The sequence below is a fragment of the Tursiops truncatus genome, chromosome 15 (genome assembly GCF_011762595.2).
Source record: "Tursiops truncatus isolate mTurTru1 chromosome 15, mTurTru1.mat.Y, whole genome shotgun sequence".
Taxonomy (NCBI): domain Eukaryota; kingdom Metazoa; phylum Chordata; class Mammalia; order Artiodactyla; family Delphinidae; genus Tursiops; species Tursiops truncatus.
In genome coordinates, this window is record NC_047048.1 from 25,695,805 (window position 1) to 25,716,402 (window position 20,598).

At 40.7% G+C, this 20,598-nt stretch overlaps 1 protein-coding gene across 6 annotated transcripts in view; it reads left to right on the forward strand.

Moving 5' to 3' along the window:
• The first annotated feature begins 424 nt into the window (after positions 1 to 424).
• PDXDC1 (pyridoxal dependent decarboxylase domain containing 1) overlaps positions 425 to 20,598 on the forward strand; it is a 50,974-nt gene continuing 30,800 nt past the window's right edge. For 3 of the 6 annotated variants that reach the window (XR_012326099.1, XM_019928651.3, XM_073792279.1), the window contains exons 1-5: positions 426 to 601; positions 14,045 to 14,118; positions 15,079 to 15,144; positions 17,717 to 17,797; positions 19,519 to 19,665. Coding sequence is in view for 4 of the 6 variants with exons in the window: in XM_019928651.3 (XP_019784210.2) it covers positions 581 to 601; positions 14,045 to 14,118; positions 15,079 to 15,144; positions 17,717 to 17,797; positions 19,519 to 19,665 (389 nt within the window). In the remaining 2 variants the exon portion in view is untranslated. Of the gene's footprint in view, positions 602 to 14,044; positions 14,119 to 15,078; positions 15,145 to 16,218; positions 16,305 to 17,716; positions 17,798 to 19,518; positions 19,666 to 20,598 lie in introns of those variants that run through there. The other 3 variants (XR_012326100.1, XM_019928654.3, XM_073792280.1) reach the window with 3 other exon arrangements.

A 20,598-nucleotide genomic window follows, 5' to 3' on the forward strand; every position in this document is an offset into this window, starting at 1 on the left:
AACCCTGAGCACCTAGGAAACCACCAAAGCTGCGCGTGCGCGGGGGCGCTCGGTCGCCCCGCCTCTCCGTGGTGAATGGCCTGTTCCATTCCTGAGGAATGGCGATAGCGGGGAGAACTTGGAACACTAGGCCCGGAAGTAGAGGTGCGTTACCAGTATTTCCAGCATTTTGCTACATGAGTGACCCCTTGTAATTATTATACTTCTACTCTGACACCAGGACAGGCTTCTGAAGAGAGTTTGGAACGGCTCCACCATCCATTCTCCCCCTCTCATCTGGAAACATTTGGGCTGGCCGGCGTGACGGCCTTGTACGGAAGCCTGGAGGGCCCCGCCCACCCACGGCCCCGCCCACCCCATGGGCCCCGCCTCCCCGTGGGCCCCGCCTCCCCCGCCTTCCCGAGCCCCGCTTTCCACTCCCCGCTGCGCAGCCAGGAAGTTCCTTCTCTTCTCCGCCCCGCCGGCCGCGGGCGAGCGGGACGTCAGCGCTGCCAGCGTGGAAACGGCGGCGGAGCTCGGGAGGCGGAAGTAGTGCCCGGGATCGCCGGGCCTCCATCGGGCTCCACCGGCCGCCTTAGCCATGGACGCGCCCCTGGAGAAGGTCCGTACCGGGGGTGGATGCGGAGCGGCGGCCCGAGGCCCCCGCCTGCGGGGCGCCTGTTTCCCGGTCGCGAGCTGCCATTGTGACCGGGGAGGGGGCCGGGGGCTAACGGGCCCGCCTGAGGAGGCCTGGTCGCGAGGGCGTCCGGCCCGTCGCTCGAGGCTGGGGCCTGGTCACGTCACGGGGCCGGGGGTCTCTGGGGTCCCCGTGGGCCAGGAGAGGCTGGGCCGGGTTCTGCCCGGGGCCGCGAACGACCCGGAGCCCAGTCGGGGGCCGCGGGGCCGACCTTGGGGCCTGCGAGAGCTCGGCTCACCCTCTCGGATGACAGAGCTAACAACTTGCGGCCGCAGAAGCTCCTGGAATGAAGCCCCAGTTGTTTCAGAGCCAATTGGAAACCTGTAGGTTGTCTGTGGGCTCCAAGTTAGGAAGGGAGATGTGCAAGCAGTAATTTGCCATCTTCAGCGAGCCTAGGAATCACCTGGGGCCCTTGGTAAAAATCCAGATTTTCAGCCCTCGGGTCGGAACCTTGGGGGACGGGACCGGGATCTGTGGGTTTAACGAGGTCCTCACGTGATTCTGATGCAGTAGTTTGAAAGACCCCTGAGGTCCAGAAAGGGGCGGGGCTTCTGTAGATTGTGAATTTCGTCTTTGGGAATGCTGCTGCTCCACAACTTTCTGGCTCCCCCTTTCCGTGGCGAGGGGGGACCCTGAGGTCAGTCGGAAATCCGCTGGTAGCAGGGTTTTACTCTGATTTCCTCTTGGGGAAACAGCAGCGTGATGTACCTGGCTGACCGCTCTGGCATGTGAAATGGATTCTAATTGTCCCGGATTTAGAGCTAGTAAATGAGAACCAGTGCTTGGATTTCTTCACGGATACTACTTTCAGACCCTGACTTTCTGCCCTCCCTCAAAGTCCTTCTTTCTTTACAAGCTTGGGAGTCCGCTTGTCCAGACCCGGTTTTTCATATATGTGGAATTCAGGAGCAATGCTAGTGTTTCAAGACTGCTTTATTTTAATTTTGAACGGGCAGAAGTAACATATTTTGTCATTTTTTCAATGCAGCAGCTGCTGTGGATTTGTTCACTTGTCACTGGAGAGTTAAAGGGAGTAATTGTACAAGTTGAGCCAGATGTCTTCATGTGCACACAGTGGTATAGCCTACGCCTCCGTTGTTTCTCATATATTGGGTGGAAGGAATCAAGAAAGGACAAAGATAATATGTTTTTCTTACACCGCCTCTGTGGTGAATGTTGCATGTTTTTCTGTCTAGGAATAAAGTCTTCCCAGGCTTTTGATGAGCACAGTGTCTACCTTGTGGTACTTTGAGTTTCAGTCTAAATCAGTGATTCTCAACCACCAGGCTGTTTTGTTCCCCAGGGGATATTTGGCCAACGTTTGGATACACTTTTGATTGTCACAATCAGGCATTAGGAAGGGGCTGCTGGTACCTAGTGGGTAGAGGCCAGGGATGCTGCTAACATCCGACATTGCACAAGACAGACCCTGTACCAGAGAATTATCAGTAGTGCTGAGGCTGAGAGCCCCGGTCTACACCGTGTGTGGACCAGTAGTTGAATACAAACGCCTGTGGTTGAATACAAAATGATGCTAAAAATGTCCCTTCAGTGTTGTTTCCTTTCCAATTTCATAAAGAAGATGGGAGGGGCTTTGTGGCATTTCAGTTAGAAATCTAAAGAACTGGAGTGTTCTTTCCTCCAAGAATAGTTCGTTATAGGCAGGTCTGCAAAACAGAATGGGTTGGAATCCTGCTTCAAATATTATTTTTCTGGTATTTGATTACTAGATTACAGTGGTTGCTCCCTAAATGTTAATTGATGATAAAAGATCTTAAACTCTTCAAATGAAGATCTGAAGAGGTACTGAAACTCCAGCATGCTTAAGCCTGGCACATTCACAAAAATTGCAGGGATCTTTCAGGAATTCAGAATGTGTGGGCTGGAAGTCTCTGCCTTAGGCCAGTGTGTAAATTCTGAATGTAAGTTTTTCAGAACTAGTACTGTGTCTTATTTTTATATTCCCTGAAGCAAGACAGGGCTTTACTTGTAATGAACAATTTCTCTTGGTGCTAAGTGGGCAGAAAAGAAAAAGCATTGCTGTAATATGAATGTTGAAAATTTTGTGTTGTGAAAAACAGTTTGAATCAAAGTAAAACATTGAATTGTGTCCATTATTCTGGTTTCTTTGAGGAATAGACTGCTGGGTTAAATTCTACATTGCTAGTATAAATTTAAGAACTATTTGAGCAGTTCTGAATGATGCCATTTAAACTAATCCTTGCATAATTTAGACTGGCTACAGAAACCACAATGTTATTTGATACCCATCCTCTAAAATTTCAAGTAATCTCTCTCACTCTATAATGTAGTGTGCTATCATTGTTTAATAGAATCACTCGGTACATTTCCTTTGGTCCAAATATAATTTTGTACCCTTGCTTTTTCTTTAAGTAATATGTAGACATGCAGACCTGCGATGACAGAGCCATTTTCTTGCCTTGATTTGCTTTTCTTTCACAATATATGTTTTCTTTTTGTATTCAAAATTAGTGACATCCAGAGAAACTATAGATAGGTTAATTATAGGGACAAGGAATTCAAACTAGAAGAGTTGGCGCCTCAGCCCCCCCAATACTGTACGTCCAACTCATGAGGAACAAATCTCACAGTGTTTACTTATGTTAATATCCAAGTTTAAAAATGCCACAGGAAGTAATAACGCTGATGCTGAAGATTTTAATAAGGTACTCAACACACCTACATAACACCTGTTAGTAAAAACCTGCTACTTTAAACTTGTAGAACAGCCCAGATCTTTTCTTGCTGCTTGGAAAAATCTCATTCTTCCTGGGTATTATGTTTAGACAAGGTGTATAGCAGTTTGTTTTGCACTTTTTTTTTTTTTTCGGTACGCGGGCCTCTCACTGCTGTGGCCTCTCCCGTTGCGGAGCACAGGCTCCGGACGCGCAGGCTCAGCGGCCATGGCTCACGGGCCTAGCCGCTCCGCGGCATGTGGGATCCTCCCGGACCGGGGCACGAACCCGTGTCCCCTGCATCGGTAGGCAGACTCTCAACCACTGCGCCACCAGGGAAGCCCTGTTTTGCACTTTTAATTCCAACCTTGAGTAAACTTAGAGCAGATGTCTCAGCCTTGGCACCACTGACATTGGGCTGGATAATTCTCTATTGTAGGAGGCTGTCCTGTGTACTGTAGAATGTTTAGCAGCATCCCTGGCCTCCACCCACTAGATGCCAGTAGCATCCCCTCCCCACAGTGTGACAACCAAAAACATCTCCAGTTGAGGCAGTTGTCCCCTGGGGGTGAAAGGATCCCCTCTGGTTGAGAACCACTGACTTAGAGAATCTAGAGCTGCACTGTCCGCCAGCCACATTTTTTAAAAATTTATTTAATTTATTATTTTTGGCGGCGTTGGGTCTTTGTTGCTGCGTGCAATCTTTCTCTAGTTGCGGCCAGTGGGGCTACTCTTCGTTGCGGTGCGCGGGCTTCTCACTGCAGTGGCTTCTCTTGTTGCAGGGCACAGGCTCTAGGTGCACAGGCTTCAGTAGTTGTGGTGCGTGGGCTTAGTAGTTGTGGCGCACGGGCTTAGTTGCTTTGTGGCATGTGAGATCTTCCTGGACCAGGGCTCGAACCCGTGTCCCCTGCATTGGCAGGCAGATTCTAAACCACTGCGCCACCATGGAAACCCCACCAGCCACATTTGGCTATTTAAATTTAAATGTAATTAATTAAAATTAAATAAATTTAATATTTAGTTCCTCAGTCACATTACCCACATTTCAAGTGTTCAACAGTCACAATGTGGTTTGTGGCTGCAGTACTGGGGCAGCACAGATAATAGAAATGTTCACCACAGAAAGTTCTATTGGGTAGTGCTATAGAGCGGGGCCAATTTATTTACTGTACCGTATATCTAATTCTTGTCTCTAAAAGAGGCAACCTCGACCCTGTTTCTGACCTAAATAATTACAACCAAACCCATTTTTTACTGTTGTACTCATCCTGAGCTAAGTTCCCCCCTACCACCTTGGACCTGATCTTGGAAAATTCTGTTACCACCTTACTGTTTATAAGGGGCAATAGGAGCTGCGTGGATGGAACATTGCTGATCATTACTGATAAGGACTACCAGAATTTCTATTCCTGCTCTTTACCTAAAAAGCTCATGTAAAGAACCCCTATTAGCCAAGCTTGAAATGACCAGTTTCTGTGATAAGCCTTTGTAGATCCCTCTCTTACCTAGAATAGAAGGACTTCTGTGAGGATATGATAGCCTATAATGTTACCGTTCATTTAAAGCTGATCTCTATATCATCATGATTGAGGATTTTGCATACAGGTGCATGGTGCCTAAGGCAGTAAATGATTATCAAATGCTGGGTGTCAGGGAAAGCGTGGCACAAAGTTCCTGATCCTAAAAATTTATGGCGTTGGTGGTTCTCAATTTATTCAAAATTTCAGCTGTAGTTAGTAGAGCTATTGGTGGTCCCCAGTCCTGTGTGTTCCACCTTATCTAGAATTATGAGTTATAATTATAGATAGCAGTTGCTTGAGCTTAAAGTCATGTTTTCACCTGAAGCAGAAACCTGTTTTGACTTAAATTTTTTATTGCTGGTCAACTATGGTCAAAGCCCAGTGCTGAGTGCTGAGAAAGACACAAGGTGAATAAGACATGATCCCTGGGAGAGGTTACATTATAGTAAGGGGCATACAAGTTTAGGCAAAGCCTTGTATAGCAAAGAGGGGTAAAAAGAATCACAGGAATTAAGAAACAAAGGGCATCGAGTGAGTGACCAGGAAAGAGTATGTGGAAGAGATTCTTTAGGTAGAATATTTAGTTCAGAATCATGGCTTTTCTAGGTTTGTTTTAAATGTAAATATAATGTAGATTTTTACTTTATGTTTGTGCCTAATGTTATTGCTGGTAGAACATAAGAGAAAGGAAGCCATTTTACCTTTTAAAGTTAGATATAAAAAATATGCCTCCAGTCACTTTGAAAATGTTTAAAAATTCCTTTCAGAAACTTATCTAGCTTAAATTAAATCCATTCCCTCCAAACAATAGTCAAGGGCCATAAAACTATTTTGAGTTTAATATTTTGTTTATTTAATTTCTGTTACTATTGCAGTAGTTTTTGTTTTTTGTGGCGAATGCTAAGTGTTTAGCTGCCTTAAGGTTAGTTAGTCCTTGAGGCCCAGCCTGGGGCCCTGTCCACTTTTTTTTCCCCTAGTGCCTGTGGAAGAGGCATTCTGAGGGCAAAGTAAACCTTTCTGAGATCTTTTTCCTATGAGCAGAAAAACAGAAACAGCAAAGTAAAGCCTTCAATTTGAAGGTGCAACTCAGGGACATTGAACATTTTGCTACAGTGAGATTTTCAGGAGCCTAGTGAGACTGAATTACTTATTAGACTGGACATTGTATTGGTGCAGTCATATGAAATTGCTGTTTTTGTCCCCTAGAAATATCTGAATATTGGCAGTTTCACACAGTTTACAGTTTTACAACAGTAAAGTTCTGAAGATACATAGAAGGAAGGAATTGATGGGTTCCTTTCCTTAGAATTATTATTTTTCAGATAAGGTTGGCAACATTAAACCTGCATAATTCCAATTCAGTTTTGGAAATAATGATATTGATAAGGGTAATGGATATCTTTATCTTTCTGAATTGATCCCCCAATAAGTCCTAGGAAACACCTTCTTTAAGAAGCATATCTTAATGACTTATTTTTTCCAGTGACTATAGCATGTTTTGCTTTAAGCAATTTTCTTTTTGTTCCAGAATAAGTATGTGATTCCAGATAAACTAGTAAACTTCTTAGAAATAGAGCTTGCCTGTTGTGGTATTTTTCCATCCGTGTAGTTATTGGCAAACACTCATAATAAAATGTCTAAATGAACTATATGTAAAATAGATAACTAATAAGGACTTTACTGTATAGCACAGGGAACTCTACTCAATACTCTGTAATGGCCTATATAGGAAAAGAATTTAAAAAAGAGTGGATATATGTATATGTATAGCTGATTCACTTTGCTATACACCTGAAACTAATACAACATTTTAAATCAACTATACTCCAATAAAAATTTTAAAAATAAAAAATAAAATAAAATGTCTAAGTGAATTGATTCTCTTGGAATACATTTTCTGAAATTTAGATTTCGATCCCTGGCCTTCCCATCATGTATCTTAAGGCAAGTAAATTGAATGCCCCTTTTTTCCTTCTGTGTACTTCTTTTTTTTTTTTAAACGGTTTTATTTATTTATGGCTGTGTTGGGTCTTCATTGCTGCACGCAGGCTTTCTTTAGTTGTGGTGAGGAGGGGCTACTCTTTGTTGCGGTGCATGGGCTTCTCATTGCGGTGGCTTCTCTTGTAGCAGAGCACAGGCCCTAGGCGCGAGGGCTTCAGTAGTTGTGGCACGCAGGCTCAGTAGTTGTGGCACACGGGCTTAGTTGCTCTGCAGCATGTGGGATTTTCCTGGAATGGAGCTCGAACCCATGTCCCCTGCATTGGCAGGCGGATTCTTAACCACTGCGCCACCAAGGAAGTCCCTGTGTACTTCTACTGATGCCAGGTTTGATCTGGTGTTACTAACTTTGCTGCCTCCTTATTGCTACCAGATTTTCCCCACTCTTTTGTATATTTTTGCCCCTTTTTTCCCCTATATGTTCTTTTTTGCCTCTTTTCATGAGGGATTTGTAAGTTTAAATACTAACACCTCATGCAATATTTGCAAATCCCTTTTCAACTAAAATATTTTGCTTAATGAGCCAATAAGTACAGTATGTCTTCATGCTCTCACACACTCAAGCATAAAGTCCACACTCAAGCATAGTTAAAAATAAGATTTTCCAAGAGTATCCAATCCTTAAAAGACAAACATAGACGAAAGTGCCTTGTTCTTAATTAAATACTTTTCTGTTGGAACTACACAAAAGTATTTATAGATGTAGAAATTGAGGCTCCAATGAGTAAGTCAGGTTTGCAAGGTGCTATTATTACCTTGGAGAATCCCTACATTTTCTCTCATTGTTGACCCATAAGGAACAGCTCTGTTCCTGAAGCAGCTGCTGCTGTTCTTATTGCTTCTCTGAGATGTGTAGTATTTGGGGCACTTGTTTAGTGCTAGACAGCAGGCATCCTTTGTGTTTTCACCTGGGAGGAAAATATATGGTTTTTGGAAAGTTGATACTTGCATGCTTATCACTATCCAGGATTAACCTTGCTTAGAAAGCTGTGGAAGGCAAAAGAGTAGGTGAAATGTTAGAAACATCAATTCAGAGCTTTATCTGATAACGTCGATCAATTGAAGAAAGGTAGTGATTTGTTTTTTATTGAAGTATAGTTGATTTATAGTGTTGTGGTAATTTCTGTGTAGTGATTTTTTTTTGTAAGTCTAATGCAAATGTTGGAAACTAGCATTTGTTAACATCAAGGCCTTCTATCTGGTACGATCAGCTAGTATTCTCACATGCTTTCTTTTTCTTCTGTCAATAGTCCTAGAACCCCCCAAAATGAACATTCCTCCCCTGAAAAAAGTTTATTGAAACATGGTATTGTATACTTCTATTATTAATGAATGTTGTGATTTATATATTTTAAAATTACTCTTTAAACTTCCCCTTTTCTGGACGTTGCTTCTTTTTAAATGTATAGCTCTGCATTTTTCAAACAGCAGTTATTCATATACAATCTTTGCAAATTTTGTCACATCAGTTACCACTTGTACGGTTATTTGCTTAATATTCCTTTTCAATCGACTAAATCAATTCAACCTCCTTCTTTAAAATTGAGGAACAATTTATATACAATAAAAATATGCACTTTAATTATACAGTTTGAGTTTTGGCAGTTGTGTATAGTCATATAACCACCAGCATAATTAAGATATGGAACATTTCCATCTCTCTAAAAAGTTCCCTTGTGCCCCTTTGCAAGTGGATCCCAGATCTGCTTTCTGTCACTACAGCCCTTTTTTTTTTAAACTTAGATTTGTGCTAAACAGTAATGTTTATGAATTCAGGGCTTGAGGTATTATTTTTTCCTTAATTCATATGAAAGTAAATCATATAGTTTTTGGTCACACTTTGGTAGGCTGGTTTAACTGAAGAAAATGTATACAAGAGCTTGATTAAGCATTTGAAAGCTGAGAAAATTTTAAGTGACTGGAGAGCAGTAGTTCCCAGATCTTAGGCCCTAAGATTTTATTATTCTTCTGCTGTAGTTTCCACTTTTTTTTTTTTTTTTTTTGCGGTACGCGGGCCTCTCACTGTTGTGGCCTATCCCGTTGCGAGCACAGGCTCCGGACGCACAGGCCCAGTGGCCATGGCTCACGGGCCCAGCCGCTCCGCGGCATGTGGGATCTTCCTGGCCCGGGGCACAAACCCGTGTCCCCTGCATCGGCAGGTGGACTCTCAACCACTGCGCCACCCGGGAAGCCCATGTAGTTTCCACTTTTGAAAGGTTATTATAAACAATTTCTCAGTTAATAAACTTTATTAACAAATGATTGTTCACTCCATTACTAATAACTGGATGTTAATTTTCAATAACATCCATTAAAATAGTGTGGGTTTTTTCCCCCCCAAACTGCAGGTTACATCCTTTATATGAGATGTCAAATCAATTTAGCAGGTCATGGCCAGCAGTTTTTTTTAATGAAGTAGAATAAAATGATAAATATAATGTATTCCGAATAATACGGGTAGGAATAGTACCAGTGTTACCTCATAACTAAGTTGATATAATTCTAGCCAAAAGCAAAAAATAAGTGATTTTTTTCATTAACCCATGTTGCCTTATTCCAAATAAATGTATAATTTCCTCCTGGCTTGAAAAATAGAGAATTACTTCCTGACCTCCTTTACTATTTTATCTTGCATTTGACTTTCAACTTTTTTCCTCCAACATTTAAATTGTGAGAATTTTAATGATATTTTACCATTACATGTATACTATTTCTTCTTCTGATAGTGGCAGGATATTTTAATATTTAATACTTAATATCCCACACTGACTGAAAGTGATGGAAATCAACTAGTATAAAAATGATTGTTGAAAAGATGCTTATCAAAGGATGAATGGCGGGGCTTGTTTTACAAAATGAGCTGTCTAGTTCTGTGACAGTTATCATATGAACAGTTGAATGGTTCTCCTTAGGAGTTTTGAACTTGCTTTAAGCCATGCCATGCATCAATGTTAGACGTAATTGAAGGAAAAATACCGAATCCACTTCATTACACAGAATCAACATAGCTGAAATATAAGTTACAAATTTGCAATCTAATGACTAACAGTCTAATAATGGTTTCTGAATCTTCAGTAGTGAACACGTGGTAGTTTTGTAATTAGAAAGTGAATCTGTGGATATACACACTCCATAGGTGCACAGGCTTCAGTAGTTGCGGCACATGGGCTCCGTAGTTGTGGTTCGTGGGCTGTAGAGTACAGGCTCAGTAGTTGTGGCGCACGGGCCCAGTTGCTCCGTGGCATGTGGGATCTTCCCGGACCAGGGCTTGAACCCGAGTCCCCTGCATTGGCAGGCAGATTCTTAACCACTGCACCACCAGGGAAGTCCCAAGGATTATCTTTAAAATGAGACCTTACTTAGCTCTAATTATGGTTCTTGAGACAAGAGCTTTTTCAAAATGTGAGTTGCTTTGTTTACTTTTTTGATGAAATTGAGGAGCAGTATTGCCTAGTGGTCAAGAGCACTGGTTCTAGAGTAGTACAGACCTTGTTTTAAATTCTGGCTTCAAAACATACTAACTCTGTGCCTTTGGGTTAGCCAGGCAGTAATGCATGTAAAGGTGTTAATTAGATGATGCTTGAATATAGCAAGCAACTCAGTAAGTGTTAGTAATTATTAAGGATCACAAATCTTATTGAGCCCTTTTTCTGTGCCAGATCCTGTGTTAGATGCTAAGGGTTGAAAAAATATGACATTCTTCTGGGAACCTGGCATAGAATACTATTTTTTTTCTTCCCTCAATATTGTAAAACAGCCTCCTTCTAAATACCAAATAATGGACATCTTTATTCAACTTAATTTTCTCTCGTTTTGTGTCTGGCTGTTACCCTGCTATTATTTATTAACATTTATCACACAAGTACTCTGGCACTGTAACAGGTACTGAGGATACGAAATGCAAATAAGAAAGTAGTTGCTGCCCTTAGTAGAAGCTGATGGAGGCATGGTTTAAGGAACCAATTTATAAATATTTTTCTTCGAGCATTTCTTGACTTAAGGCCTAATATCCTGCAACTGGATAACATTTTATATTTTGGATTATCCCGTTAACACAAGCACGTGAGGGTCTACATCATATTCCCATTTAATTGAGTCAAATTTAACTAAAAGTGCTATTTTCCCTACGCACCCGTTACCCACTCCCCGCTGTCCCCACTTCACTCTGAGTAGGATCAAGAGCAATTTAAATGTCAGCCTTTCCATTCAATGAGTGTGTGCTTGCTCTCTCGAGAGACTCAGATGGAGAAATGTGAAGCTGCACTTCTCTCTTGCCTCTCTCAGTGTAAACATCTTGTCATCACATGTGATTCTGGTGTTTAAAAATAAGTATTGTCATATGAAGTGGCTTCTAAACTAAGTCAACTATTTTGTCTATTCTTAACTGAAAAATCTGTTCAATTTTATAGGAGAAGTTAGCCGTGTTGAACTTAGAGCCAGCATGTTGATATCCAATATGCCATGCCTTCCTAAGGGGTTTCAGAGGTAATATGACAACCCAAGAATCAAGCTGACTTTAGATTCTTGGTCTTATAAGAGAAGTCAAAATTAGTAGGAGTCTGAATGGCTGCTTTCAAAAAGCATATAATCTAATTGGGGAGAATACCTATAGTGGAAAGATCATCTATAAAACAATTCATAGTAAAGGATGTAAAGAATCGTGAGGATAAATGGCGGTTGCATATTAGAATGGCCCCAGTTTCAAGCCTTCCGTCCTGTTGTCCCCATAAATACAATCATTTGTCAGGCAGTGAGTCCAGATTTTTGGTTTAGGAAAAAATGGTATCGATATCATTAGAGGGGATATGAACATGTGAAAATGGTTTTATCCATAGGGGTTTCTTGGAAGTAGTGAATTGTGATTTAATAGGTAGTTAGAGGTGGTAAAAGGTACAAGGACATTTCAGATGGGGCAGATGTTATAAGCATGAAACACGGAGGTGTAATTGATCAAGCAAACTGTTTATCTTTTCATTTGGCCAGATGATCAGGGATTGATGTGTCACAGGAGATGAGGGTAGTAAGGACCGTGACCAGCAGACTGAGGAGCAAGATCAATTCTCTTGACCATTATCTGTTCCTCATCCTACTCACAACTGTTAATGGAGAGCATGGAGACCCTTTTAGATTACTCTCTAACCCATCTGGTGCTTACATTTAAATCGTGATTTTTATTGGAAACACCTGTTTTTTTAATGTTTTTTTTTTCTCGTGTAAAAATTAGATCGGATGTGGCTATGTGATTATTTTCTAATCTCTTGTAGAATCAGTGTGATGTAATAGAAACAGGCAGAAACACATCAGGAAACCAGGGTTCTGGCACCTCTCTGTCATTTATTACTTCCATGAGCCTAGGCAAGTCAGTGTACCTCTCTAAGTCTTAGTTTCCTCTCCTCTAAAATGTTATACGAGAATCAGAGGTTTTCATGCTTATACTTTTTCTTTTCTTCTTTTTAATGAAACTTTTTACAAGTGAAACTTTACTCAAAACCCTATTGTTAAAAACAGCTGATCTCCTTAAGGCGGGGGCAGAGAGGTAGCAGCTCCAACTGGCTACCCAACCCCTTCTCCCCAAAGTTCTTTCCAGGAGTCTTAAGGCTGAGAAGAACACAGGTGGGAAATCCCTGGGCTAGACCCCTAAGGTCCCTTCTAGAATTAATATTTTCTGATACTTACATTGATAAACAGTAGAATTTCTTTAAAAAAATAAACAATTTTGAGGAGGTAACACAGTACTAAAGGTAATATACACTCATTGCACATCTACATTGTGTAAACTATTACGAGGTACAAGAGACAATATGAAGAGAAAAGCAGATAAATACACTTGAAGTGTATTTGAAGAGTAAGGGGGGAACAAGAGAGAGCTTCTGTGATTGTTTATAACCCAATTCATACTATACAGAGATTCAGGGCAACAAGATTGTCTCTCTAAAAATTTTTACGGAGATGTAAGAAGAAAGGAAAATGAGTGTTTCAATTCTGCAAGAATGTTTAAAAATTTGTTTCGTTTATGTTTTGAATGGGAGATAGATGTACACATGGTACTAAAATCCAAAAGGAACAAAAGGATATGAACTAAAAAGACTCTCTCTGACCCCTGTAGCCATTCTTTGGAGGCAATCACTATGGCTAGCTTGTGTAAGCGTCCCAAAGTTTTTAGAAGCACTTGCAGATGTTTGAGCGTATTAGTCTCCTGGGGCTGCTGTAACAAATGAGCACAAACTGGGTGGCTTAGAACAACAGAAATACATTCTCTCTCAGTCCTGGAGGCCAGAAGTTTGAAATCACTGTCGCGGGGCTGAAATCAAGGGCTGGCAGGGCTGCGCTCCCTCCAGAGGTTCGGGGGGAGTGTGCCTTCCTTTCTTGTTCCAGCTGATGTTGCTTGCCAGCCATCCTTCCCTGTTTGGTGGCTCCATCACTCCAGTTTCAAGGCCAGCATCTTCAAATCTCTCTCTGCTCTGTCGTCACATAGTTTTCTCTCTCTGTGTGGTCTCCCTCCGATTCTCTCATGTGGATACATGTGATTGAATTTAGGGCTCACCTGGATGATTCAGGGTAATCGTGCCATCTCAAGATCCTTAATCACATCTGCAAAGACTATGTCGTATAAGGTAGTGTTCACAAATTCCAGGGATTAGGATGTGAATATCCTTTGGGGGGCTATTTTTCAGCCTACTACAACAGTAAAATGAATAGTATACTATACATACTTTTCTGGACCTTGCTTCTAATAGTGAACAACTGAAATAACCTAAGGGTCCATTAATTCAGGACTGGTTCAGTAAATTATAATACATCCATCAGATGCAAAAAGGTGTAACCACTAAGAAGAACGAAGTGGACCTGCTGACATGGAACCATAGTCACTATAAAGCAGAAAAAAGCAATTTGGAGAGATGCATATGAGCAAAGTGAAACTTTGGAGAGATATACGTCAAACTTAAAAGTGGCCTCCCCTGGGGAGTGGGACTTTTTTATGTTATACCTTTGTACTGTTGGAATTTTAAAATCAAACATGTTCTTTAATAATGCAGGTATTTTATAATAAATCCAGAAGAAAATGGACTTGCATTTAGTTTTTCTGGATGAATTATGTTGCAGAAGTAATAGAGGGTTGTTAAAATTTAACCTTTTGAAAATTTGTTTCCCAGATAGCAGACCCTACACTAGCTGAAATGGGAAAAAACTTGAAGGAGGCCATGAAGATGCTAGAGGACAGTCAGAGGTGAGCCTGTGGAACAGAAGTGACCCATTAAATGTGTTCAACTTGCTGTGAAACTGACAGCACTAGTTTCCTTCTGTTAAAGACACCTCTTGGTCTGTCATACAGAGTGAAGTAAGTCAGAAAGAGAAAGACAAATACCGTATGCTAACACATATATATGGAATCTAAGAAAAAAAAATGTCATGAAGAACCTAGGGGTAAGATGGGAATAAAGACACAGACCTACTAGAGAATGGACTTGGATATGGGGAGGGGGAAGGGTAAGCTGTGACAAAGCGAGAGAGAGGCATGGACATATATACACTACCAAACATAAGGTAGATAGCTCGTGGGAAGCAGCTGCATAGCACAGGGAGATCAGCTCGGTGCTTTGTCACCACCTAAAGGGGTGGGATAGGGAGGGTGGGAGTGAGGGAGACGCAAGAGGGAAGAGATATGGGAACATATGTGTATGTATAACTGATTCACTTTGTTATAAAGCAGAAACTAACACCATTGTAAAGCAATTATACTCCAATAAAGATGAAAAAAAAAAAAGAGACCTCTTGGTTTCAGAACGTCACACTTAGCTTCAGCTGAATTTAAAATTGGTATTTGTCTTGGGTATAAGGTGCTTTGTAATTAAAGGATTTTGAAATTAAGGGACAGGACTTATAATTTTCAGTCCTGCCTACTAAGAGTTTCATTTATTTAATATATTGACTTGAATCTATAAATACTTCTTACTGTATATTCAGGTCATATAGGGCATCAACTAACCAAGAAGTGGCTTGAAGTATTATTATATTTTTAATATTAGTTTCCTGAAACTAAACCCTACCCCAGCCTGGGGGCTGGGACGAGAAGGCGAGATGTGTGTTTCAAATCTCATATCAGTTACTAAGAGGTTGTGAGCAACATTATCACATGTTCATGCTCAAATGTTAGAAGGTTAACAGTTTTTTATTTCGTTTAAATTAGAAGAACAGAGGAGGAAAATGGAAAGAAGCTCCTATCAGGGGATATTCCAGGGCCACTGCAAGGCAGGTAGGTGGCAGTGAAGATAAGTACCTTTACTTAGGGTGTACACTTTCTTTAAACCAAGATTTTACCATCACTGACTTACAATTTTAGTTTTAATGAGCACAAAGCAAATTGAGAGTTATATGTAGTGTAACAGAAAACTGAAATGCCATTGGTTGGTTGGTGATAACGCTAAACCTACTGTTTCTCCCCCTTTCCCGTTCAGAGTTTAACACAACCTTGTAACTCAGAAGTGATACGCAAACTCATAACTCAGCTATCACACTTGATTCATCCTTGAAACCAGTAATCTGTTTGGTAGACTGAGCTTTATTGTGAGAGTTATTTTAACTTGATAAGATTTATCATTTTATTATATAGTAAATGAAAGGAAAATGTCAACTCTAATTTATTAGCAGAGTGGTTTATTTTTTGGCAACTAAAGCAAATCTGTCAAGTGTTTGTGACTTGAGCTATCAGGGAAGAAGTCAGAAAAATAAGTAGTTATCCAACTAACATTTTCACAGGATGTTAGCACTCAATCTGGAGTTATCTGGAGTTAAAGTCCCGGCCCAGTTTCCCTCAGACAAACTTATTATTTTTTTTATAACCAGGAAACTGTACGTAGGTAAATAGTACAACTCCCTTAAGTTGTCCTTTGACTTGAATATAAATATGTACAATAAGTATGTTGCAAAAGAGTAGTATAGAGGAAGGATCCCAGTGTGCCAATAAATGTCACATCTAACACACCCAGATACTAATTTTTTTTTTGGCTGCGTTGGGTCTTCGTTGCTGCGCACAGGCTTTCTCTAGTTGCAGCAAGCAGGGGCTGCTCTTCGCTGCAGTGTGCTGGCTTCTCATTGCAGTGGCTTCTCTTGTTGCAGAGTACGGGCTCTAGGCACGCGGGCCTCAGTAGTTTTGGCTCACTGGCTCTAGAGCGCAGGCTCAGTAGTTGTGGCGCACGGGCTTAGTTGCTCTGCGGCATGTGGGATCTTCCCAGACCAGGACTCGAACCCGTGTCCCCTGCAGTGGCAGGTGGATTCTTAACCACTGTGCCACCAGGGAAGTCCCCAGGTACTAACGTTTTAAAATAAGCACTCCTGCTTGTAGATGAAGGGTGCTGACTTGAAGTCCTCTACGGGTGAAGTTCATTCTCCAGCTGAGAACAGGAACCAAATCTTGTAAGTCTCCTCATCCCAGGCCTACTGAAGGGAATTAAAGCGTTCCACTCATCCCACAGAAGTTTCCCTAGAAGATATACTACCAAGAACATCCGTAATTCTCAGAGTGGGAGGGCATTAATGTCACCAGTCAGGAGTACTCACACTAATAATGCTAATAGCCAGCGCCTGAGATAGCAGTTCCCCAGGCGTGGCATTCGGTGCTTTTCATGGACTAACAGCATCCTCACAGTTGTATAATGTAGGGCTTCGTGAGTTTCAGTAGCTTGCTCGAGGTCATGTGGCCTCATCTCTACACAATGTCCAAGGATCAGAGTCCCTCACACGTGAAGGTCAGCACCTTGAGGAAGATAGGTTTGGGGACATTGTTTTGATGGTGCTTTTTGAAAAGAGATAACTTTTTTGGGGGCGGTGCTGCATTGGGTCTTCATTGCTGCGCATGGGCTTTCTCTAGTTGCGGCAAGTGGGGGCTACTCTTTGTTGCAGTGCGCAGGCTTCTCATTGCAGTGGCTTCTCTTGTTGCAGAGCACAAGCTCTAGGTGCACGGGCTTCAGTAGTTGTGGCTCACGGGCTCTAGAGCACAGGCTCAGTAGTTGTGGCACACGGGCTTAGTGGCTCCACGGCATGTGAGATCTTCCTGGACCAGAGCTCGAACACATGTCCCCTGCATTGGCAGGCAGATTCTGAACCACTGTGCCACCAGGGAAGCCCGAAAGAGAGAACTTTTTATTAGTCACATTCTCATTAATAAAGTGATAGTATTTTGACATCACATGTTTTACAAGTTGCCTTGCCATTGCTTAGAACTTCACCTTTCACATTCTTCTCATAAGTTTCCACCTCCTCATGTGATGAGCGTTTAAAAACATATCTTGGATAGAAGTAAGTGTTTACACTGCAAGTGAATCTGCAGTTTCCCCAGCTTGGGGAAGAGGTAATAATAAATCATGCTTGCATTTCATGTTTAGCTCTGTTAGAACAAACAGACAAGACTCCCACATGGAGAGAAGCTAGATACACCAGTGGCACTGGAGTATTCTTGCTGCTTTTGTGACCTTCCAACAGCTTATAAGGACTACTTCGGCCCTTATTACATGCTTATTAAATAGTCTCCAAGATTCAAATGAACAGGTAGAGAAATATTGCTAAAGCAGGTGAAATTTTTAAAAATCAAATTAATATTTAGGCAGAAGATTAATCACAAGTAAGGTTATATTCAGAATTCAGTTGATAATTTGAGGTTTGTTTTAAAAATGATGTATACTGTATCTCAAAACACATTATTTCTTTCGTAGCTCCTCAGTTAAAAAAGAAAACATGTCAAGCTAATTTAGATGAGAGAAAATAGTGAGAGACTGGTGAGGGATGTGTGCTGTTTCCACCTGTTTGTCAGCTGTTTTTCTGTTCCGCAGTGGACAGGACATGGTGAGCATCCTCCAGTTAGTTCAGAATCTGATGCACGGAGATGAAGATGAGGAGCCCCAGAGTACCCGGTAATGGAGAACAGTTGGCAGCTTCTGTTTGAAAGTATATGTGTTCTTGATTTTGATAATGATTGCATTCTCACAAGTTGCTGCAGTAATAAGCTATATTTAATTCCTAGTTACATGTGATATTAAAATGTTCAGTTTCTTCAGAGAGACATTGACATATTTTAGATAATATATTTTGTAAAAGGAAGTCATTTACTAAAATCTTGTCGTTTTTATGGTCTTGTGTCTTAGGGAGGGGCTGGCACAGGGGCCAGAGCATAGCTGCTGTGTGCTTTTCTGTTTCTGACTGCTTCTGCTCCTGTGCTTCCGCCTCTGATTGCTGAGAAGTGCTGCAGCTGAATTCATTGGTGGCAGGTCACTTTGTGAATCATCTGTTTATTTTATTTCTGTTTATGCATCTCTCAAGCAATTTATTTAGTTTCATTTTCTGTTTAATAGTTTTAAATTTAATTTTTTTGGAGTAAGTAATTCATTCTTCCAGTTCAAATTTCAAAAGATAGAAAGGGTGTATACACAAAGGCAATTTTCCTTCTTACCTCTGCCTCCCTACCTTGTTCTCCTTCCTAGAGATAAGTTGCCAGTTTCTTGTGTATTCGTCAGAGATATTTCATGTGTATGTACACCCAAGCAAAATGTCTGTGCTCACCCCCTCCAGTACCTAAATACTATGCATGTTGTTCTGTGACTTGCTATTTTCATTTATGTCTTGGAGTTCCTGGCATAGCAGTATACAAGGAGCTTTCTCCTTTAAGAGCTGTTTAGTGTTACTCTAAATGGACGAGCCATATTTTATTTAACTAGTCTCCTTTTCATGTTTTACTCTTACGAACATTCCTACAGCCAGTAACTCTGTACATGTGTCATTTCTCATAGAAGAAGTGTTTCTGTAGATTAAAGTCCTAGAAGTGGGATTGCTGGGCCAGATAAGTTTGTGCATTTGTAAATTTGACAGATATTGCCAAATTTCCCTTCGTGGAATTGTGCCAATTCACATTCCCACCCATAATGTGTGAGAGTACATCTTTCCCCACACCTTTGCCTGAAAGGGTATTAGCAGACTTAAGGATCGTTGCCAGTCTGATAGGTGAGAAATGATATTTCAGCATAGTTTTAGTTTGCATTTTTCTTATGAACCAGATTAAGTGTCTTTTTGTATGTTTTAAGACACATTTATATTCCCTATTCTATGAACTGTCTCCTTTGCCCAGTATCCTGTCAATTTTTTGTTTTTTTCTTTTTACATTTATTCTTTATAAGGGAAATTAGTCCATCCACTTTAATAATATGTAAAACAATACCTAGTTCCCCTTGAATGTGCTGTGTTGTTATAAATAGCTATTTAATGCAGGGAATTGATCTTCGTCTGTTGATTATTAAATTTTCTGCACATTTTAGCTCTACTCTCCATAGTTCTTCAACTGGTATTTAATTTAAAAAACTTTTTTGGAGAAAATTATTCAAAAACAGCTTGTGTATTTAGTTGGTATTCAATAAAAAGGATATTTATCTCCTAGGACTTGAATTTTAAAAAAAAATTTCCCCCCAAACTATTAATACCTTATGCATTGAATTTTCTAAATGTATCTCAGTGTCTGCCTTCTAGGCCATTAAATGCATTTCAAGTCTGACAGAAATTTCTGTGGAATAATGTGTCTCTGTGTTTTATATATTTATGCTTTGACTAATACTTTTTTTTTAATCTAATAAATTTTGATTAACAGAATCCAGAATATTGGAGAACAAGGTCATATAGCTTTGTTGGGGCACAGTCTGGGAGCTTACATTTCAACTCTGGACAAAGAGAAGCTGAGAAAACTTACAACTAGGATACTTTCAGACACTACCTTATGGCTATGCAGAATTTTCAGGTAATAAGTTTTTAGTTTCTGGTAAAGACATTTATGCGTTGGTTATAGACTGTGAGAGATCTATTTTCTGGAGCTATGCTACCTGGGTTCAGCTCTGCCTCTTCCCTTTCCTCTTGGAAGCGTTGCTTAACCACTCCATGCCTCAGTTTCCTTATCTATGAAATGGGGATAGCCTTAATATCTATTTGATGACATTGTTGTGAGGATTACATGAACTAATGAATTAATACATGTAAAGAGCTGAGAACATGAGCACATACATGTTGGATAATGTCCACAGTTACTTGTTCTTAAGATTCCTAATTGGCACATGTTGATAGAAGGTACAGCAGTGGAATAGGTTCAAGTATTTTTAATCAAAGTATTAGCTGTGCTTTAGTAAAAAGGAAATGCTGTTGTAAGGAAGATGAGTATGTGTTATGAAATTGAAATTTGCTTTATACTGTGATAATATTGGCATTATTAAGGAATTCTAGCAGACTAAGGAGTCAGTAGAAGAAATGGGACCAATGGTATTTTGTGTTTATTTATGCTATTACGTTTATGGAAAAGGAATGTTTACCTAACGTTGGAACATTTAACTTAGGAGACTTATTTTCAGATGCTGGGAAAGAGCTTGACCTGGCGAGAGTATGAATTTGCCTAACTGTATGGCAAAGGAGAAATTTTCTTCTGTTCTAATAAAAATCCAATACCTGTAACTGAAAATCTCTCTGTCCTTCTTTTTGGAGAATGAGAAGAATAAAATGTCCCAGGCAGATATTAGTGAAAGCAAAAGTTAGGCTGACTAGCATTTTTGACAGTTTCACTTAACTTTGGATGTTTTAGGGCTGAAACTATTAAGAACCATGCCTGCATTATCCAGTGCTGGCTTTATTGTAAAGTAAGCCAGTGCATGATCTTCAGCCTTTTTATATCTGAGGGATTCCCATT